We start from the raw sequence: 23,999 nt of genomic DNA, 5'->3' as shown, positions 1-23,999 counted from the left end.
TTTTTTATTATTCATTTGTGGATGTGGGCGTCGCTGGCTGGCCACCATTTCTTGCCCATCCCTACATGCCCTTGAGAAGGTGGTGGGCTGCCTTCTCGAACCACCATAGTCCTCCTGCTATGGAGTTGACCCAAAATGCTATTACGGAGGGAATCCCAGGATTTTGACTCAGCAATAGTGAAGGAACAGCGATATATTTCCAAGTCAGAATGGTGAGTGACTTGGAGGGGAACTTGAAGGTGGTGACGTTCCCATGTATCTGCTGCCCTTGCCCTTCCATCTAGAAGCGGTTGTGGGTTTGGTAGGTGCTGTCCGAGGATCTTTGGTGAATTTCTGCAGTGCATATTGTAGATAGTACACACTGTTGCTACTGAGCGGTGGTGGTGGAGGGTGTGGATGTGGTGTCAATTAAGCGGGCTGCTTTACCCTGCATGGTGTCAAGCTTCTTGTGTTGTTGGGGCTGCACTCATCCAGGCAAGTAGGGAGTATTCCATCACACTCCTGACATGTCCCTTGTAGATGGTGGACAGGCTTTGGGGACTCAGGTGGTGAGTTACTTGCTGCAGTATTCCCAGCTTCTGGCCTGCTCTTGCAGCCACCTTTTGTAGTGAGTCCAACTGAGTTTCTGGTCAATGGTAACCCCCAGGATGTTGGTAGCAGGGGATTTCATGATGGTAACACCATTGAACATCAAGGGCCGGTGGATAGAGGTCTCTTATTGGTGACGGTCATAGCCTGGCATTTGTGTGGCGCGAATGTCACTTGCCACTTGTCAGCACAAGCCTAGGTATTGTCCAGATCTTGTTGCATGTGAACATGGACTGCTGCAGTATCTGAAGAGTCACGAATGGTGCTGAACATTGAAATCAAATTGTGAACATCCCCACTTCTGACCTCATGATGGAGGGAAGGTCATTGACGCAGCAGCTGAAGATTGTTGGGCCTAGGACACTACCGAGGAACTCCTGCAGATATGTCCTGGAACGGAGATGACTGACCTCCCACAACCACAAACTATCTTCCTGTGTGTCAGGTATGAATGACTCCAACCACCGGGAGCGTTTGCCCCCAATACCCATTGATTCCACTTTTGCTAGGGCTCCTTGATGCCACCTCGGTCAAATGCAGCCTTGATATCAAAGGCTGTCACTCACCTCACCTCTGGAATTCAGCTCTTTTGTCCATGTTTAAACCAAGGCTGTAACAAGATCAGGAGCTGAGTGGCCCTGGCAGAACCCAAACTGGGCATCACTGAGCAGGTGCTGCTTGATAGCACTGTTGATGACACCTTCCATCACTTTACTGATGATAGAGAGTAGACTGATGGGGCACTAATTGGCCAGGTTGGATTGGTCCCGCTTTGTGTGTACAGGACATACTTGGGCAATTTTCCATATTGTTGGGTAGATACCAGTCTTGTAACTACTGGAACAGCTTGGCTTAGGGAGCGGCAAGTTCTGGAGCACAAGTCTTCAGTGCTATTGCCAGAATGTTGTCAGAGCCTGTAGCCTTTGTAGTATCCAGTGTCTCCAACCGTTTCTTGCTATCACATGGAGTGAATCGAATTGGCTGAAGACTGGTATCTGTAACGCTGGGGACCACTGGAAGCGGCCGAGATGGATCGTCCTCTCTGCACTTCTGGCTGAAGATTGCAGCAAATGCTTCAGCCTAATCTTTTGCATTGATATGCTGGGCTCTTCCATCATTGAGGATGGGGATATTTGTGGAGCTGCCTCCTCCAGAGAGTTGTTTAATTGTTCACCACCATTCACGACTGGATGTGGCAGGACTGCAGAGCTCAGATCTGATCCATTAGTTGTGGGATTGCTTAGCCTTGTCTATCACTTGCTACTCTCGCTGTCTGGTGTGCAAGTAATCCTGTTTGGTGGCTTCACCAGGTTGATACCTCATCTTCAGGTATGCCTCGTCCTGCTCCGGGCATGCCCTTCTGCACTCTTCACTGAGCCAGGGTTGGTCCCCGGCTTGATGGTAATGGTTGAGTGGGGGATATGCTGGACCATGAGGTTGCAGATTGTGTGGAGTACAGTTCTGCTGCTGTTGATGGCCCATAGCACCTCATTGGTGCTCAGTCTTGAGTTGCTAGATCTGTGAAGTCTGACCTATTTAGCATGGTGATAGTGCCACACAACACAATGGAGGATGTTCTCAATGTGAAGGCAGAACTTAGTCTCCGCAAGGACTGCGCGATGGTCACTTTTACCAATACTGTTATGGACAGATGCAACTGCACCTGTCAGATTGGTGAGGATGAGGTCAAGTATGTTTTTCCCCTCGTTGGTTCCCTCACCACCTGCTACAGACCCAGTCTAGCAGCTGTCCTGTAGGACCCGACCAGCTCGATCTGTAGTACTGCTGCAGAGCCACTCTTGGTGGTAGACACTGAAATCCCCCACCCAGAGTACATTTTGTTCCCTTGCCATCCTCAGTGCTTCCTCCTAGTGTTGTTCAACATTGAGGAGTACCTATTCATCAGCCGAGGGAGGACAGTATGTGGTAATCAGCAGGAGGTTTTGTTGCCAATGTTTAACATGAAGCCATGAGACTTCATGGGGTCTGGAGTCAATGTTGAGGACAACTAGAGCATCTCCCTCCTGACTGTATACCACAGTGCCACCCTGCCGGGGGGACAGGACATATCCAGTGATGACGGTGTCAGAGACATTGTTTGTAAGATATGATTCTGTGAGCGTGACTACGTCGGGCTGTTGCTTGACTAGTCCGAGACCGCTCTCCCAATTTTGGCACTAACCCCCAGATGTTAGTGAGGAGGACTTTGCAGGGTTGACAGGGCTGTTTCTGCCATTGTCTTCTCTGGTGCCTAGGTCGATGCCAGGTGATCCGTCCAGTTTCATTTCTTTGAGTTTTTGTAGCGATTGGTACAACTGAGTGGCTTGCTCGGCCATTTTAGAGGGCAGTTGAGAGTCAACCACATTGCTGTGGGTTTGGAGTCACATGTAGGCCAGACCAGGTGAGTGTGCAGATTTCCTCCCCTGAAGGACATTAGCGAACCAGATGAGTTTTTCCAACAATCGGCAATGATTTCATGGTGATCAGTAGATTCTTAATTCCAGACCTTTTTTTGAACTCCAATTCCATCTGCCGTGGTGGGATTCAAACCCAGGGACCAGAACATCAGCCAGGTTTCTGGATTAATAATCGAGTGATAATAATAGTAGGCCACTGCCTATCCCTTGCTACTTTGCATGTTCTTTCAATGAATCAGGTATTTTCTTCATTCTCTTGTAAATTGATAAAGATGTATTTGGTAACTTCAGGCTTTGAGACAATTTGCTAAAGTAATTTCAAAGATAAATTATATACCAGAAGGCAAAAAAGTCAGAATAAGCAAGCAACGCATATGTGGTGTTTGCACTTTGCCCCATCATGCCTTCTGGATGTAGATCTCTATATAGATGTTTTTAAAATCTTTTGCAATACTTTAGACAAAAGTAATTTATCCCAACTTCTCCCAGCCATTTTATTTTTAAAAAAAAAAAAAATGTGCAGCCAAACCTACCAACCCTAGACCATGGGTCACAAAACCCAGTGTAAACCATGTCTGCACATTAACTTGTTCACCCTGTCCAATGCAAACAGGAGAAATGCACACAGATAATTGAAGCTAATTTAAAAAACAAAAAAAAAAAAAGGGGGAACTCCGGCCAAGCTTTTAAAAAAAAAAAACAGTAGAGTAATCCTGAAGAAGGAAATATCAGGGAACCAAAACAAGTATTGACAACATTTGAAATGGCTCCAGTCTGACTATGACCTTAATGTAACAATTGAGCCAAACAATTCTATTAAAAAAGGTACATTACTACAAGTGACGATGCAAGTTACATCCTTTACAATTGGAAACCACCCTAAGTTGCAATAGCAATACCCAGGACACGTGATTTCTGCTTGACGTGTAATTTCTATTCTTCCATTTCAAAAAAAGACACCTGCATTACCAGTTGCTGAACAGAATCAATCATTGCTTCTCGTCTTCCTAGTACTTTGTAAGCAATTTACTACTTCTCTCCTGCAATTGCTACAGTGAAGTAATCAAGGTTGCTGAAAATATACCATCCAAAAGACACCCTTCATCCTACTATCTTGACATCTTCAGCACAACAGTTGAAATTTCAAGCAAACATTTTATTGGAGGGTCACAGCCTGTATTTTAGCTTCTGAAAAACAGCATCTTCTCCTGGACTTGTTATTAGTGTATTTTACTTTTAAAAGTTTAAAAAAAAAGTGTTGATCAGAAACAATTATGCTACACGATCAAACATTTTAATTGAGAGAAGTCATTACAAATCCTCAGGTTTTAAAAAAAGAGTAGGACTCCCCTGGGCAGTGGAAATAGCAGCTCAGTGATTTTTAAATTTCAAAATAAAAAAGTTATTAAAATGGGTACAAATTTTAAGGTCAATTCTTTAAAGCAAGTGGCAAGTAGTAATTGAGCTGAATAATTAAATTGTTTCATTACAGTGCATGCTGTATGGGTCGTAATATTCAATGAGCTACAATTCCTTGGTTCTCTTGATATATCATTTATACTTTGTTCATTTATTTTTAAACAACTGAATTTTTTTTTTTTTTAAAAACTCAGAAGTACAGCAAAAGCTGTTCATACAGCAAATACACCAGGGACAATACAAGCTAGATATCAAATAAGTAATACTTCAATATTTTAGGCTTCCAAGGTCTAAAATTGCCCTCAGCTCATTCACATGCAGTTCAATTTAGAGGCAAACCATATAACACAAGTACATTGTGAGCTAAAAACTATCATTAACTCCCTGCAACTCATTGAAAGCTGATACTTCTCACCTCACCCAAAGATAATTTCCCTTCCTGAAAGAGGACATTTACTTCTGTGTACACAAATGCAATAGCTGACTTTTGCTTTGATGACAAATGGCTTCTTGAGCATTGGGACCCTTGTGGTGTGATCCAGCTGGGCCAACATTAGTGCGGATGGATTGTGACACCAACTAGAAAACTACAAACTTTCAACTTCTGAAAATTTGTAAAAAGGAATGCAAAAGGGTGGCAGACCATCACATTTCACCTGGTGAGCTGAGATGTTTTCCCAATGGAGGACTGGGTGCCTTAGCCTTGGTACAAATTTAGGCATTTAATGGTGACAGAACAAATCAATAAGAGCATGAAGCCATGACCACAAGGCATTTGAATGGATATTAAAAGCAATCATAATGAGGGGAAAACTGGGCAAAGAAAGTGAAGACTCCTCTAACTCAACTGAGATTACTTTATTTGCTAAACTAAGTGCAGGCGAAACTGTATTCTGGAGATTAGACAAGAAAGAGAGCACCAAAATAAAAAAGCAAGCCAGACGATCATCCACATGTTTGGCTTTTCAAAGTTAGTCATTGTTCAAAATCAACAGCACAAAGGCTTCACACTGCACAACTCTTAAATTTTGATCTGTCAAATAATCACTGTTTAAGAAAACTACAATCACATCCCTTAGTACAGGACAGATTGCTTTTTATTTTCAAATCAAAAGGTGCTCAAGATTTCAGTAAAAAGGAGCACAGCTAAGAACAGACTGGAGAAGGAAAATTTAGGAGGAACAAAACCCTACCAATTGAGTTTAGAGGCAAGATAATTTCCTGTTTTTGGAGCACTGGTTGGAGGTTAGGGGAACTAATTTATTCTGGATCATGTTTTTCAGAAATACAAAGCCAAATTGCTTTTCCTGAAAAAGGATGTTTTCAGAAAGAGCAACACTGCTTAGATAGTTTTCTTCTTTGGAAAGGATCAATTTCCTTCTACTTAATTTCCCAATGCACCACAATAAAAAATCCTAAGCAGTGCAGAGGTTAGATCATTGAATGTGCAGACAGGGAAAGTTGAGGGAGGGAAACAAAAATAAGGAATTCTCAGTATGTATGCAGAGTATTAAATTCTCAAATCACAGCTACCATTTTATCTTATTTTTCTCCCTGAAAATTTAAGGACAATTCCAAGAGGCCATTGTGTTACATAGTGTTCACTCTGAGGCCACAGACCACACCAAGGTCATGGTGAATGTCTGGACAATTACCTGGACAAGCAGTTAAGAAAATCTTGCATTCTGGATTTTGCAGACTACCTTGATATGTACTGAATCCCCAGAGCAGAGAAGCAGTCCCTTTAAAATAACAAGAGGGTGCAGTATCTTCAGTGCAAGAGACATGGGGAAAATGGTTTTGTCTTATGCAGTGTGAAGTCACCACAGTCCAACTAGACCATAGGGTTACTCTGGAGAGCTGAAGATGGCTTAACTGGAAGCACACCACACGTCAGGTGAGGGGAGAGGTTGAGGAGAGTGGTAATCTCAGCCAGTGTGGGAACTGAACCCCAACTGTTAACATCCCTTTACATTGCAAACCAGACATTCTGCCAATCAACTTCCAGGATATCCTGGTTGAACAGCTGTAACATTCAAGTAACTTCTCTGGACAAAGACATAGAACAACTTGGGGGAAATAAATCCCTTACTGATAACTTGCATTTAGCCTCAAGATTGCCAATCTACCTTTTAAATTGTGGGAAACTGGATCCAATGTGCATCTCATTGTAGATCTCGTACAATTGTAGTTATGCATACTTATTAGCTGGCCAATATTAGTCAGCCCTTCAGCTGAGAAATTGTTTGAAGCTGCTCGACTTGGTGCCCAGCTTCAGAATCAAATAATGGTATGGTTATTAGCAATCTGTTTCGGCTACCAATTTGTAACGACATACTGATCAGGTACTAGGATAATCTCAAATCTACCCTATAGTAGAAATGAAAAAAAGAAAATTAAATTCAGAGTGCTAGTACAAAATGTCGCAGCCAAATTTGTATGTTTACCTTTATAGTTTTGGTTTGAAGTCTGAGACCATTTAATGTGTTGATGGCTTTTTCTGCATCCTTCGGGTCCACATAGTTTACAAATCCATAACCAAGGCTTTGACCTGAAGTAAAACAAAGAACTATATTTAGTTTCATACTCACTTGTATACACTATTAAACACTATAGAAAGTGGCCTGTCAAATCATTGCACATTTCTGCAATTCAAACTAATTCAATTCTACAACAGAACAGAAAGACAGCCACCACAATACAAATTGTGTACATTTAACTAAAGACAGTTTTACAACTTGATTTGTCAAAATGAAGAGAAACATGGTTAGTGAGCAACTTTACAAATTGATGAATGGTAATAAAAATTGAACAGGTTAAAACAATAAGTGATATTTATAGAAGCACAACTGCTATTCCTTCCCTAGTCCGACTTGTGCCCTGCTTCTGACCTACAGCAAGGTGACTGAATTAAAGAAACTCTGGGCAGATCTGAGTCATGGGATGTCAATTATACTTGCTGGACCAGCATTTGTTGTCCATCCTCAAAATGTCCTTGAGAAAGGTGATGAGGAGCCACTTTGAGCCACTGCAGTTCATTTGGTGATACTGGGACTGATGGGGATATTCATTGAGCCTATGCCTCCAGGCAAACTGGTCAATTGTTCAATCGCTTTCACGATTGGATGCATCAGGACTGTAAGAACTTGGATCTGATCTGTTGGTTCCGGAATAGTTGTATCACCCACCGCTAATGCGGTTTGGTGTAAAGTATTGTAGGTCCTTTATTGCAGCTTCAACAGCTGGTCTACTTAGTTTTAAGCTATGCTCGTTTCTAGCATATACCCTCATACACTCCTCATTGAGCCAGATTAATCCCTTAGCTCGATGGTTTAGTAAAGTAAGGGATACAAACAAACTCAATGTTGTCACTACCTTCAGAGAAGCTAGAGAGAACAAAGGACACAACCACTGAACTTGCCAGCAACCTCAATGCACAACCACAATTAAATCTTGAACTTGTCCATCTGTAGTATTTATTCCTGTTCGCTCCTATCCCCAAGGACAGGCATATTCAACTACACACTAAAAATTTTCTTTTCCCCACAAAAGGAGTCCAATGATCACAGTTCCCAGGTACAATTCTAAACAAAGCCTGCAGTCTTTCATTTTAGCCCTTTTCCCATTGCAATTTTATCCAATTTTCCTAAATCAACCTGCTCAGATGTGATTACACACCTCTGGAGCAGGTGGAACTTTAATTGGGCCTCCCGGTCCAGGGCTAGAGAGACTACCACTTCACCAGAGTGAACATTCGTCTCAGTCTATATCGTACCAAAGTGTGACATTTAAGCTTCAAAAGCATTGCAGAATGCTGCAGTTATAACAGGTCACTGAACATCAATTCACACTCTGCATTAATGACTCCAGCAAGTTCTTAAATAAATCCAAATTAATACCATCCCTAACCTTAGTGGTAATGCAAAGCAAATTAAGTGTACTCCTGAATTACATAAAGTGCCAATGCATACACACTTAAAACAAAGTGAGAACTCTTGCAATTCACCCTCTGGCTTAAACATGTAGCCATGTGGCAAAACTAAAGTGATCCAGGTTTTCAAAACTCAATTTTGTTCTCAATCAACACTGAAAAGGGATAATCTGCGCTCTATTTGGCATTTAGAATGCTAAACAGAAAATTTTACTGCAAAAAAATGATGATTTTTTTGTTTAAAATTCCTGTCAGAGATGTCAGAGTCATTGGCTCAGCCAGCTCAAATCTAAGGTGGTGCTGAGGTATCATCTTGAGCCACTGCAATAGAGGACAGGCACACTCCGTGCTACACAAAGACAGAAAATAGGAGTAGGCCATTCAGCCCTGCAAGCCTGTTCCACCATTTCAATATGATAATGGCTGATCAAACTCAACCAGAACAGCACACAATACTTCAAACATGACCTAACTACAAGTGATTTATATAGTTACAGTAAGACTTGTCATCCTTTTTCAATTCAACACCCTGACTGATGAAAACAAGCATGCTGTGTACTTTCTTTACCACCTTATCCACTTGCGTCGCCACTTTCAGGGGCGCTATGGACTTGCACCTGAAGATCCTTCTGTACATCAGCACTCCTAAGGGTCCTGCCATTTATTGTATACTTTGCTCTTGCATTTGATGTTTTAAATTGCATTACCTCTCTTGTTTGGCTCAAAAACACCATCTGCCATTTCTCTACCTAGCTTTCCAACTGATCTATATCCTGTTTATTCTGACAAAATTTCCTCACCATCAGACCACCTATATTTTCATCCAAATGGGAGATCTGATCCTGGACTCCCTCAAACAACCTTCCTGCATTTAGCCCTTGCTACCCTGTTAGCAATCTATAAAATTCAAAGAGATTTCACACCCTCTGCCCCCTCCAACCACACAAAAATCTCCATTCTTCTAAACCCATGAATTCACTGTCTTTATAATCAGTCCTATCACAGCAGTTAGTTAGTCTGGTAAATCTCTGTAGCACTGCCGCCATTAGCTAGGCCATCCTTCCTCAGATGAAGTAGGCCAAAAAAGTGTACACAATACTCAAGGTGCGATCTCACCAATGCCCTGTGCCAATATAGCAAGCCACCCTGCGCCTATTTGAAAGGGAGCTCCAGTATTTTGACAACAGGGAAGGGAAGGCAACATTTCCCAGACAATTTCAATGGGCATAAGTTGTTCCGATAAAGCGGATTCAGTAAATTCAGGTGTCTCTGCTAGACAGAAAATGTTGTGTTACTTGAAAAGGGTTCAGAAAAGATTTACAAGGATACTGCCAGGGTTGGAGGGTTTGAGCTACAGGGAGAGGCTGAATAGGCTAGGGCTATTTTCCCTGAAGCAGAGGTTGAGGGGTGACCTTATAGAAGTTTATTAAATCATGAGGGGCATGGATAGAGTGAACAGTCAAGGTGCTTTCCCCCAGAGTAGGAGTCCAAAACTAGATGGCATAGGAGAGAGAGCAAAGAAATAAAAAAGGGACTTAAGGGCAACTTTTTCCAGGGGTGGTGCATGCACAGAATGAGCTGCCAGAGGAAGTTGTGGAGATGGTACAATTACAATATTTAAAAGGCAACTGGATGGGTACATGAATAGGCAGGGTTTACAGCAAGATGGGCCAAATGGGACTAGATTAATTTAGAATATCTGGTAGGCATGGACAAGCTGGACTGAAAAAGTTGTTTCCACGCTGCATATCTGACGGAATGCTTTCCGTAGCTTAAAGCAAAGTGATTAACAGCTATAGGTGCATACCAGCCTTTCGATGTATCTTAATTACCTTAACTCCAAACATTCACTTATCCTAGCTCCTAAATCATTTTAAATCAACATCTTGCAAAAGTCAACATTCTTTAAAATCTGATTTGATAATGAAGATACATGTGTAGGTCATCCTTTAATTTTGTGAAGGAATATTTCCCAACTTTTTCCTCCTTAAATGGCCTAATTTTATATCCATTACAACAGACCCCAAAAAGGTTTTCCTCTATTCAACAATTAATTTTCAAAATCCTAAATGCAATATTAAGAGATGACTTGATGTATATGCCATATAACAGAAGTCTAGGTTATGCAAACATTTAATCTACACGAGTGAATCTGCAAACATCCTAGTAAATTTGCAGTACACTACTTCCAAGGGTACTATATTCTGAGTGCACTGCTCGTAATTATATACTGGTCAGATGTCACAAAAAAAAAACAATTGTATTTTAACAAACGAGTTATATTACTTGGGAGTAAATAGCAATATTTAGCTCTCCTTCAGAGATATAAATAACTTGACATGGATTATTTAGCAACCCATGCATTTTAAAATGTTACCCTGGTACCAACCAGATAATCTAGGCTAGGATTGAGTTTAGAATGCAGATCTTTACAGATGAAGTTGCAGACTCTTGTCTAGCGTGTATTTTTGCCAAGTCATGGAGATCAGCAAAACACAGACAGGGAAAGGCAGGAACACAGCGCAGCAGTTCAGAGGAGAAATGAAGCATACCAACCAGAGGTCCATACAACTTCAGTTTTATCCCACAGTAGGCTGTAACAACCGAAAATAGTAGCGAAGTACAAGTACACCACAAAACAAGTTGTGCGATTTTGAACTACTGAAAAATTCCATTGTTACTGTCTAATATTGTGTATACACAATGTTACTGTGTCAAAAAATAACTTACCAATAAGTTTGGGAATGGTCAGGATTTTCTTGACCAAGGAGTGCCATTAAAAAATTAAAGCAGGGAAAATTCTGCACCTCAAAAAACAGACAGCAAATGCTGGAAAATACTATTCTACTTGAATACTACCCAAAATGCAAAACAATGAAACAGTGAGAGATGGAAGAGCAGAGAGAAAGAACTGGCACATGGAGTTATGAAAAACAACACTTGTGACACAAACAAGAACGAACAAGGCAGTTCTTGCTGTAGTTTCTACGTAATTTGATGGCACAGAAAAATTAAACGAGAACTAGCAAAAACTGATCTTTATCAGATTTAATATTCTACTAGTGCATGGAAACAGTTTCTATTCTAGTTCCAAGCTAAAAATGGTCAGAATACTGGCAATTCAGCAAGGTACATTAAATCACAATACTTATAAACAAGCTTAAACTACAACCCCAACAGTAGGCTAAGTTCAGGTAAATGAAGGTCAGGTGACCTGTTCTGTAGGCCCGGGATGTTGTGTTTATTAGACAACGGAAAGACTTGGATTATTTGAGTTACGTAGCAGTGTTTGTGTGTATGGACACAACAGAAAAATCTAGAAACTCATTTTGCAGGTTACAAACCCACAGGTCACAAAAAAGGTGTTGGAGGTACCAGATCGACAGAATAAACAGACATACCGCACCACAAAAGGGGAAGGAAAAGAGTGTAGGCATCAAGGATAGCCAATCAGAATTTCAATCTAGGTGGAAGATGTGCTACACATCACCATGAAAAAAAGACAAGAGAATGTCATTTTGACATTAAAAAAAAAAATCAATGAACGCAAATAGAAAGCAATTAGTCAGAAAAACCATTTAGTTTTGGAAGATACAAAAGCCAGATGTTAAAAGATAACAGCTCTAAAGTGAAATCATGTGGGCTTCTACAGATTCCAGGGGAGTTATTCTGGCATGGCCAGGGTAAGCACAATCATCAGAACAGGCCTCATTGCTGGTGGAGGAGCTGAGGGGACTCAACGCAAACATGAATTGCGATGGTCAAAGTCACTGCTCACCACAGCGTGATTATAGAAGTTATTGTGGAGGGGCTGTGGGTGGTTGGGTGTTTTTTTTTTAGGACTAATTCAGCACACAGCATGGTATATAGCAAGTAAAGGAACGTTCCTTTCTCCAGGAATTCTCCTTTTGTAGGTCACGTGTTTTGAGTTGAGTGCTTTTGTCATTTGCTACACAGTAGCAGAGAGTGTTCTTTTAGCCATGAACTGGAAATTCAAATTTGAAGTTTTTGTCTCTGTATATCATAATAGGATTTGCAGACATGGTTTTTCAATTAGAGGTAAAGCCATTTCAAAAGCAAATACCATGTAAGGCATGCTGAAAATAAGTGTACTTTCAGCAAAGCATAAGCAAATATAATGCAACAGTGTGCGTTTACATTGGGCCAATGTATAGGGGCTTTTGAACTTCCTACCATCTGGAAGAAACAAGGCCAAAACTAAACTAAAATCTTGAATCAAATACTAACAAAGTGCCCATCCTGGTTGTAATTCAGAAAAAGCCAATTTCAAGCTGTGCTGTGACCAAAAATAGTTAGATTGCATCAAGTAATATTTCACAACTTTTTTGTTTCTAATACTAACTTTCCAGCACAGTAGATTTTTTTGGTTAGTGTCTTAATTGCTAAAAGCAGCAACTTGGTCTGTACAAAAATTTTCCCACAAGCCTTGAACACCAAATATGGGTTTCCAGAGGGACACCAACTAACCCAAACGTCAAGACAGTTCAAACTAAGCTCCTTGATGTCAACAGCTGAAACATCCAACTGGTTTGAAATCTAGTCAAGTCAGACCTCAAAACATGCTGCACTGAAATTAACCCGGTTAGTCATTGCAGGAATGTCTTTTTTTTTTTTTTTAAAAAAGAGAGAGAACATCTCTTCATATTTGAAGATTTTCATCTTAAAATGGAGATGCCTTGCATTGCATGCATGAGTAACAATATAGGTTTTAAAAAAAAATTGTCTGTACTAGTACTACAGCAAAACTGTCTGACTTGAAGCAGTAATCCTTCTGGCTGAAAGTTTCAAATTTGCGTATTCTAGATGTGAAACCCAGCCGAACCTAAATTAGGTTCGACACTAGAGAAAATAGGATTATAAAGTAACATTACTTGATACTTAAATTTCAATTATTTTCTCAAGGCATAGGTTGGAGTCGTCATGGAATTCAAATTAGATATTCCAACATTGAGGACACCTAAAGTATGTCAAGATTGTGCAATTGCAAACCATTCATGACTAAAAAGGTGCTCAGAGCAAGGATCCTTCCTCACCACCCCTCCCACCCCAATTGGAGAAAAGTTTTACTGCAAGCCACATTAAACCGAATACCCAAGAGTGGAGTCTGGGCACATCAACATAAGTCGAGTTAGAACTTCTCAAAACCAAGCTTAAATGAAACTCAAAAGGAGAAATGGATTGGAAACAAAGATAAATCCCAAAACAGCCCATTCTCAGCAAGTAAACTAAGGGAACAGGTCACTGCTCAGAATGTATGTATGGGATAATTTCAATTTTTCTTAGCTTGCTGAGCCAATTGTTCTGTGGTGTGCAGACATTTCGTTATCCTTTTAGGCAACATCAGTGCAACCTCTAATCGAAGTGTTGATGTTCTGCTCCATCCTGGATTTATATGATCCTCCGGTGTGGTAGTCTTGTCACTTCTGGTTCTGTTGTTTTAGAAATATACCCTGTACCCAGTCCAAAGATATGCAGGCTAGGTGGATTAGCCATGTTAAATTGCCCATAGTGTCTGGGGGTGTAGATTAGGTGGATAATTGGGGGAAGAGGGAGGGAGAGATGCCCTGGGGGTCAGTGTGGACTTGTTGGGCTGAAGGGCCTGTTTCCACACTGTATGGATTCTATGTTACAGGCTATGTGTTTGTTATATGGAGTCCCGTGTTGAAAACCAGGCTTCCAGAAATTCCCTTGCACGTCTGGTGTTCGCTTGTCCCAGTAAAATGGATGGCCCTCATTGTCTCAAGTTTATATTGGTGAATATTGGTCTCAAGTTTTTACTTTTTTACTGGGACAAACGAACACCAGACTTGCAAGGGAGCTTCTGGAAGCCTGGTTCTCAACACCAGACTCCATTAACAGAGAAATAGACCCTGTATACAGACCGCTGCTAAAAACAACAGAACCAGAAGCAACAAGACCATCACACCAGAGGATCATATAAATCTGGAAGGAAGCAGAACACCAATGATTTGATTAGAGGTCACACTGACGATGTTGCCTAGAAGCTAACGAAATGTCTGCACATTACAGAACCACCGGTTCAGCGAGCTAACAAACAATTGCATCCACAACCCAGCTACAACCTTTTGCTATGACTTTCAAAGCTTTCATTTACTTCAGAGATAGTAGGAACTGAAGAAGGGTCTAGACCCGAAACGTCAGCTTTCCTGCTCTGCTGCTTGGCCTGCTGTGTTCATCCAGCTCTACACCTTGTTATTTCATTTACTTCATCCAGCTTCCTGGAGTTATTAGAAGAGCAGTAAGACACTCCAAACAGCTGGTAGTTTCAAGTGTTTTATCCAAAGAAAAATGCAGAGACTGCAGGAAGCAGTTTTTCTGAAGTTGCAAAACCCTTCAGCTGAGGATTGAATTACAATACTGATGCCAAGTGCTAAAATGCAAGTTAAAACGAGTTAAGCTGGCATTGCCCATTCTCCTTGGTCTTTGCTTCTTGTACCCTTCCCAGTTTGGCTGAATTGGTAGCCATGTGATAGATACCAATTCAGATTAAATGATAGAATGTGAACATACACTAAGGTGAGACAATATTACATTAAAAAGTGCTGTCTTTTGGATGAGATGCTAAGGCCCATTCCAGTGTTCTGCTTAAGTGCTTGCAGAACATCGTACAAAATTCTTCAATTCAGGATGGAGGAGCCCCATTAACTGTTTGTGGGGCCTAGCTACGTAGTTGGACTATTTGTAACTGCACTTCTAAAGTAAACGAAACTGTATCCCAGACAGGCAAAAGACATTAGACAAATACAATGTGTTTCTAATTGTTTGTCACTTGCCAACTATGCACTCCTACATTTCCCAAAAATAGACAAACTACTTCAGCAAAGGATACCAGTAGGTCCAAACCTAAAGAGACAATACTTTCCATTTTGCAACGATTCCAAGCATACAAGAGCTTCTCATGGATTTGATCAATGGTCAAGTCTAGACAAATGCATACTTGCAGCACTTGTGCTAAACTGGGCCAATCTTTAGACACAACTAAAGAACTATAGTTTTAAATCATACACCACCTGAGATTCAGCACTATTTTATTAGTGAGAGTATCCCAGTTTAGGACACTGGTTTGTTGTTTTTTCCAATTACCCAGTGCTTGAACATTTCAAACTACATCTTTTCAACTACTAGAGCCAGAGTTTGTGGGATTATACCAACCATAATCCCAAACTAAACTAGTCCCATCTGCCTGTGCTTGGCTCAGACCCTGCCAAGCATTTGTTTTAACCAAAAAAGTCTTAAATGTTCTTATAATTGTACTTGCATCCATCACCTCCTCTGGAAGTTCATTCCACACAATCACCAAAAATAAATATTGCCTGTCTTTAAAATAGTTCTCCTCTCACCTCCAATCATGAAACCCCCTTACTTCTTAGAATCATAGATTTGACAGTAATGTATTTGAGTCTCTCCTGCTACAATTTACAACATTCTAGTAATGACAAAGCTCAAACTACTTAAAAGGAACGGAAGATAAGCGATTTACTACAACTTATCAGAAACAAGTATTCCTAATCCTTAGTGTCACAGCACACTTCACCAGGTTACTTCGTAGTTATACGAAAACTGCTAGGAAGTGGCTGATAAACCTAAGTATTTGACTTTTCACCACATAAAAGATTTTCTTACACAGGCAAAACACAAGTTAGGAGCAGGAATGCACCATTTAGCATCTAAACTGCAATTTTTTCTCATAGGATGAGCCCTTCATCTCAGCAATGAATCATTTTCTCTGCATTGCTTCTAATGCAATTAAATCTCATTAAATAAAAACTCAGTACTGCAAATGCAGTTTCAATGCCTTGCCTAAGTATAGAAAAACTTCCCTTTATTTCATTCCCTCATAAGTAGTAACAATATCCAATTTCCCTTCATAATCAATCAGCTGCTGTACCAGCATAAGAACTCAACTCATACCAGGCCACATACATCCCACGTACTATGGAAGGCAAACTGTAAATGTTCTTTAATTATGCTGCTTTGCTCTTTTTTCTACCAGTGGACATTCACAGTCCTGGAGCATGAGAGTATAAGGCATAGGAGATACAGACCATTCAGACCATCAAGTCTCCTCTGACATTCAAGGAGATTTTGAAATGATACGAATAATTCTCAACTCCACTTCCTAGCCTTATCCCAATAGCCCTTAATTCCCTGACAGGCAAATCTCAGCCTTTAATATTCTCAATGCATTCACTGTAGAAGAATTACAGATTCACAACCCTCAAATTCCTTCTGTCTGAAATATGCAACCCATTATTCTGAGAATGTACCTTCTGGTCTTATATCTTCTCACAAAAGGGGGAAAACTACTTTTCCACACTACTGTCAAGTCCACTAAGAAGTGTATAGTTGTCGCAAGACCTCCCTATTTTTATTTCAGAGCAAACAGAATATAAAGGCCAACATTCCATTTACTTTGTGGATTCTGTTTTTTGATGTTTACCAAAAAGTGTGCCCAAATCTCTCCTGTACCTTTCTGTAGTTTTGCTTCATTTAATTAGCATTCAGCTAGGATCGTAGGAAAAAGGTACGAGCCATTCAACCCCTTGAACCTGCTCCACTATTCAATATGATCACGGCTGATCTGTGGCCTAACTCCATACGCTTGCCTCAGGCACATATCCCTTCATGTTTATCAATCTGTCTATTTCAAATTTAAATTTAACAACTGAATTAGTGTTGACCACCATTTCACGAGTGTTCAAAATCTCCACTACCCTTAGCATGTAGAAATATTTTCTGACATCTCTCCTGAATGGTCTGGCCCTAATTCTCAGACTATATCCAAATTTCAGAATTTTTTGACTAGAGGAAATAGTTGGTGTTTATCCTGTCTTTTCCTGTTAATACCATGAAGGCCTCAATTAGATCACTGCTTAACCTGCTAAATTCTAGAGAATAATCTGGCTAATCTCAACAGAATATCTGAAATCTGGGTAAGATCCTTGTAAACCCGTGCTGAATTCCTTCCAGCCAAAGTATTCTAAGGAGTGGTGCCCAGATCTGTTTTCAGTAAGTAGTAAATAAGGTCTAACTACGGTTTTGTATAATTGCAGCATAACATCTGCCACATTATACTCAAGCTCTTTAAACATAAAGGCCAGCAGACAGCACCTCTTCTTCCTAAAGTGCACAACTTCGTTTCTCCCCCCCACACTATATGCCATCTGCCAAAGTTCTGCCCACTCACTTGACTGATCTATATCCTTTTCTAACCAGCATCCTCAGCAGTTTCTTCCCACTCATGTGTCATCTACAAACTTTTATTTCAATACATTCACATTCCTCATCCAAATCATTTTCTAAATAACTGGCACCAAAACGATCCCTGCAGCACACTATGGGTTGCAATCTTGAAAAACACCCCCTTCTTCCGACTGTATTACTGAGTCAATCTTCTGTCCATGTTATGTACTAGCGCCAACATCGGCTCTCATGTAACCGAACGTGTGGTACCTTCTCAAACACCTAAAAATCAAGATTACTTTCGATCCTTTCCCTTCATCTATCCTGCTTGTTACCTACTTAAAGAATTCTAATAGATTTATCAGGCACAATTTCCCCTTCATGAAGCCATACTGACTCTGCTGGATACTATTATTACTTTTAGATGTTCTACCACATCGTTTTTCTAATTTTATAGATTTTCACAAACTTTAAGCTAATGGGTCTATACAGTTACCCATTTTTTTCTTGTTATTTAAGGAGTGTTGCATTGGCAGTTTTCCAATCCTCTGGGATTGCTGAATTTTTACCCACAACCACAACCTAATCATATTGCTCAGACTAAGGCTATGCCCTCTTTACGACTTTCCAACCCATCTTAGTGTCATTAGTGATAACAAGGTATAGAGCTGGATGAACACAGCAGGCCAAGCAGCATCAGAGAAGCAGGAAGGCTGACGCTTTGGGCCCAGACCCTTCTTCAGATTCAGTCTCTTTGTCCAAGAGAAGGTTAAAGTTTGTAACTATAACTATGAGAGGTCTCAGCACTGATCCATTTACATACAGTTTTAAATTGTTACATGAACATTTACCATTAGGTATCAGTCAATACAGTTTCCTTGTTAATGTGAACCTAACTGTTAAAGCCCAAAACTCCATATGTCTCCACACAAGGTATGGCTGGGGGTGGGTGGGGGGAGGAGGGAGGCAGTAACAAAATCAATTCTAGCCTGCTTTAGTTGTTCTAAGGAAGAAGAAGAAATGGTTGGGCTTGTGCCACAACAGGAGCACATCCAACCCCAAATCGCATGGTTGAGTGTTCAAATCCCCTTAGACTCTGAGGCTTTACTGGTAAGTTAACTGTTATCTGGTTTCCAAGCAGTTCATTGCAGGGGGCTGATTAAAATTTAATCTTTATCAAGAAAATTCTCACTCCTGCTCCTTCACAGCTACACACAAACATTCAATGTCACTTATTAGGCAGCATAGTGGCTCTGTTTGGCATTGCTTCAGTGCCAGGGACCCACATTCGATTCCACCCTCAGCTGACAGTGCAAACTCCAAACAGACATTCTCCCTGTGTCCACGTGGGTTGCCTCCTAGAATCTAAAGATGTGCAGGTTAGGTGGATTGGCCATGCTAAATTGCCCATATCGTCCAGGGATTGCAGGCTAAGTGGATTAGCCATGAGAAACGCAAGGTTACAGGGGTAGGATGCTTCTAGGTGGGACGCTCAGAAGGGCAAATGGCCTGCTTCCACACTGTGGAGATTCTATGAAACATTTCATGACTGCTTCCATAAAATTCATTTTTACATAGTCCAGCTATTAAAATTCAAGTTGTCTATTCATCTCATTTGCACAATTCAGCACAATTGTACAAATTGCAAATTCAAATATCCAGAGTATACAGCACAATGCAACTCAAAAGAAAACTAAAATCAAATGAATGGTCACACTGGCAACTGGACATGTTAGGTCCAATCAAGTTGTTGCTGTGTCCTGATAAAAGATACAGGCAGAACCAGCAGCTTCTAATTTCATTTTAGCACCAACATTTTCAAAGATTAGGTAAAGGAGTACTTTAAACAAACAGCACAACAAAAACTGAAGTCCCCTTTTGGCCTAGAAGGGGAAGTTGCATGAAAATCATAATTTGCAGCACGTACAAAAAAAGAGATGTCTTTGCAGTTTTAATGGTAGAAGCTAGAGTAGTCACTAACCAGGATCCAGCAGATACCAAATTTTATAATGAGGAACTGTGTGAAAGTTTAAGTAAAACTTAATTTATGAAGGGTAGTGGGATTAATTTTGAATTGCTCCCTCTTAGAATCTACACATTCTTTGAATGCAATCAATACTGTGAAAGTTCAAACATAGCCAGTATCAACTGAGCAGCAGTCTGGTGACCCCCTCTAGAAGAGCTGATGGAAGCTTTGGGCTCAGTGGATCACCTGTGGTCGTGTTAGTAGATAAATGGTGCAAAGACAATTACAAAATAGGAAGTCAGTGTCAGATATGGATTACCAGATGTTGCCAAAAGGCAAGAGAATGAAATAAGGCGAAAGCAATGTGCAAGTTGAGTCATGAATAGCAGCAATCGAGGACAGTTAATTGAGGTAATTCTCTGCAAGTAATGCTTGATGTTAGAAAATGAAAAATGACGATTTCCTCAAGACCCCCATGAAAAAAAATACACAGGCAAAACAAGCAGGACAAAATAATGGAGACACAGGAAACTGCGCATCATAGGGGTATCCTCGTTTCAGCTGTACAGAAATAATGAAGGCCTACAATGCAGACCAGTCAGGTATATGATGGCTTATGCCAAAGAAGCACAGATTAAATTTAAATCTGAACTGCATGATGTCTAAAATTCACTTAAAACGGTCTGCACTATTGTAAAGATTGAGCCATGCAAGCATAGTAGCAGTACAAAACAATCAGGCCTGCTGCCTCCAGTTGTCGAGATCTTGGGAGTTCAGGTTCATACTTCCTTCAAAAGTGGAGTCGAATGTGAATAGGATAGTGAAAGCAGGGTTTGATACGCTTGTCTTTATTGTTTAGTGCATTGAGTATACGGGTTAGGAGGTCATGTTGCAGCTGTACAGGACATTGGTTAGGCCACTATTGCATGCAATTCTGGTTGCACTGCTGTAGGAAGGATGTTGTGAACCCTTTCTAGCTTCACAATAGATTTGAGGATGTTGCCAGAATCAGAGGGTTTCAGTTATAGGGAGAGGCTGAATAGGCTGGGGTATTTTGCCTGAAGCTTCAGAGGTTGAGGTGTGGCCTTATAGAGGTTTATAAAATCATGAGGAGCATGGACAGGGTGAATAGACAAGGTCTTTTCCCCAGGTTTAAGGAGTCCCTAACTAGAGGGAATAGGTTTAAGATGAGAAGGGAAGATTTAAAAGGGACCTAGAGGGAATGAATTTATTTATTAAAATGCAGAGTGTGTGTATGGAATGAGCTGCCAGAGGAAGTGGAGGCTGGTACAATTAGAACATTTAAAAAGGCATCTGGATGGGTATATGAATAGGAAGATTTAGAAGGATATGGGCCAAATGCAGCTAGATTTATCTAGGATACCTGGTTGACATGGACAAGTTGGACCAAAGGATCATTTTCTGTGCTGTACGTCTGACTGAAACTACATAAAAGTCATCCAAACACTGAAATTTGTACACTTTTAAAATATATAATGCACAAAGACAAAACCTTAAAAAATGTGGTTTAAAAATCAAGGATGCCAAGATTTCAGGAACAGATAAAGATCAGAATCTGGCAGGTGTAATTTAACAGCATGGAAATGATGCCTTTCTTTAGAGTCATACAACACAAACAGGTCCTTCAGTCCAACTAATCATTGCCAACCATAATCCCAAACTAAACTAGTCCCACCTGCCTGCACTTGGCTCACATCACTCCAAATATTTTCTGTTCAGGTACTTATCCAAATGTCTTTTAAACACTAAACTGCAGCCACATCCATCACTTCCTTGAAGTCATTTTACATACGAACCACAAAAAAAAAGCCTCGTCTTTAAATCTCTTCTCACCTTAAAAATATGTCCCCTAGTCTTGAAATTCTTGCCTCTCCAAATGCATGTAAATCATATCTTTCAGAATCACTTCCAACAACTTACCCAAAGTCAGACTCGGGTGTATAGTTCCCAGGCTTCTCCTTATATCCCTTAAAGGCACATTAGACACCCTATCATACAGTACCTCATCCATATTTTAGATGAATCAAATATTTATGCAAATATCTAATGTCCCAAAGTCCTGGGATACCTTCGATCAGGTCCTGGAGATTTAGCCACTCGTATTTTCTAAGGCCTCCAGGACGAATAAGGAACAGTAATAGGAGCAAGATTTTACAAGTTAGCAGGAAGTTGTCCCACATCACTAAGTTGATAAGACAAAGACTGAATGAGTATAAGACCAGAAAGTTGTACTCAAATTTGTCTTAAAATTCACTGGTTAGAATACAGCTAGAACAACGCATTCAAATATAGGCTCCATGTTTTGGAAAAAAGGGTGCAGAGGAGTTTTACTAGAATAGTACCAAGGATGAGATTTCAGCTATAGGAGTTTTTGGCCCTAGAACCTCATCCCAATATCTTCACTTGCTGGGGAAGCCAAAACACTCAAGCGGTTCAAAATTGTTGTGCCGTAATTGTAACCCAATAGCCTGCTCAAATAAAAAAGGTAAAAATTGGTCCTTTTGAAGCAGACAGAGGGGCATAGGACAAAGACAATTTGTTCACAATAGAAGTTAAATACTGGAGTGTGTAACCTGGGGGCTGTGAGTGAGCAGATTAATGCAATTAAGAGAAGTACTAGAGAAACTGAAGAGCCCAAAATAATTTAGCTCCATATCCTAAATTCTAGTGTTTTATACTAGTTTGTTTGAGAGTGGTTCCAGCTGTGTGCAAGCTTGTAAATCATATTAAAGAAAGGAAGAGAGAAGTAGACTTGCAGTTGAGAAAGTGCTGAAAGAGAGGAAATCGTAACACTAAAAAGTCAGCATGGTTTTACCAAAGTGAAACTTGAAGACAAAGATTAGCCCTGATTTGTAATAAATGGCAAAAATGGGACTGTTCTGTTGTTAAACACCCAGCTTCCTTGCTCAAGGGACACTGCATAATCTACAAATCCAGATGGCCCCAATGTTAATATCCACAGCTTGCTCATGATTTCTGACAGGCAAAAATGAGTATCATAACTGAATTACTTCCATTCCTAGAACATTTATCTCAGTGACAATAGAATTTAAATTTTTTGAAATGGCTGCACTGTCATCTCCACAAAAGACAATGGTTAAGGGATACTTGTTAGAGACCTTCAAAATTAAAAAGATTTTGATAATGTAGATGGAGAATGAATTTCTATTTGAAGATCAAAACTATGACCAACGAATATAACAAATCACCAATAAATCAAATGATCAATGCATCGGAAACATTTGCCAGAATACTGAACTTGCTGTCACAGGATTAATCACCTGTGATTAGACAGGTAAGTTCTCTTTATTTTCCTTCCTTTAAAATGGGAGAAAGGAAGATACTGACAGGCTGCTAGAGCGCAATCAAGTAAATACTGGAAGCAGCACATGTAGGTCATAAAACACCAAAGACCTGTTGGTCTAAACAGCCCACTTCTATGCTGCTTTTTTTTTTTAAAATGCAATGCAATGTGCTCCTCAGAGGAGAGATGGTAATAGGAAGATTTAATAGGAGACTCAAACTTTGAGGGTTTAGACAGGGACCAGTGGAAAAAGTTTTCCAGTGGCATACAGGCTGGTAGCTAAAAGATCAAAAAACTAGGCTAAGTGACAAAAGAACCAAATCTTGCTAGATGAGAAAAAAGCTGCATGCAGTTAGGAACCAGAATGTACTTTAGAAAAATGAAAAGTTTTCCAAAAGACTAATTTTGTTAATTTCAGGGTTTCTACAGAAAGGATAGGTGAATTAATTAACTGGATAGCTCCTTTAAACAGGTTCTTATTGTACCCATCACTGTAGGACTCAAACTTGTTAAAATAAATTAAAACCAGCAACATAAAAGTGAACTTGTTTTTAGATGGAAGAACCACTTCTATGGGCCAAGGATCTCTTCTGTACTACAATTCTGATACAAATGGCAAGTAGCAAAGAACCTCAGACTAGAGTGCATCCAAATGAGACAATACAGAAAAAATGCCCACACCAAATATTCTATAAGTATATTGTTGTTAACAAGTGGCTACAACACTAAAGCAAACAGAACATACAACTCTAAAGTGCTAAGATACCTGTTATTTTGTCCCGTACTAGTTTGCAGGATTCTATTTCACCAATGCTGCCAAACAGGCTTTTGAGCTCTTCTTGCGTCATGTTTTGAGGCAAGTAGTTGACTATCAAATTGGTTTTGCTGTCCTCTGCCATGGTGTTACTGTCAACAGGTGATGAGCAGTTGTTTGTGCCAGTGTTGGTGTTTGAAGGACCATTTGTTGTATTATTACAAGTTGGACCATTTGACAGTTGTGTTTCCATTGCAGCAATTACCTGCTATAAAGAGACAGAAATCAAATGTTACCTTTTTGAATTCATTTAAGAGTCATTTAACATAGCCATGAGCCTTAAGTTTTTTTTTCCAGAAATGGCAATATGACAT

The 23,999-nt window shown here is 40.2% G+C and overlaps 1 protein-coding gene across 11 annotated transcripts in view; it reads right to left on the bottom strand.

Moving 5' to 3' along the window:
• elavl2 (ELAV like neuron-specific RNA binding protein 2) overlaps window positions 1–23,999 on the bottom strand; it is a 100,185-nt gene that overhangs the window by 44,350 nt on the left and 31,836 nt on the right. For all 11 annotated transcript variants that reach the window (XM_048595315.1, XM_048595316.1, XM_048595317.1 and 8 more), the window contains 2 exons: window positions 23,638–23,893; window positions 6,872–6,975 (listed from right to left, as the gene is read on the bottom strand). In XM_048595315.1, coding sequence (XP_048451272.1) covers window positions 6,872–6,975; window positions 23,638–23,878 — 345 coding nt within the window. In that variant the 5' untranslated portion in view covers window positions 23,879–23,893. The remainder of the gene's footprint in view (window positions 1–6,871; window positions 6,976–23,637; window positions 23,894–23,999) is intronic.

The sequence above is a fragment of the Rhincodon typus genome, chromosome 3 (genome assembly GCF_021869965.1).
Source record: "Rhincodon typus isolate 14 chromosome 3, sRhiTyp1.1, whole genome shotgun sequence".
In the NCBI taxonomy this organism is placed as follows: domain Eukaryota; kingdom Metazoa; phylum Chordata; class Chondrichthyes; order Orectolobiformes; family Rhincodontidae; genus Rhincodon; species Rhincodon typus.
Note: the sequence above shows the minus strand (reverse complement) of the source record. Positions and strands in the feature narration are given on the sequence as shown.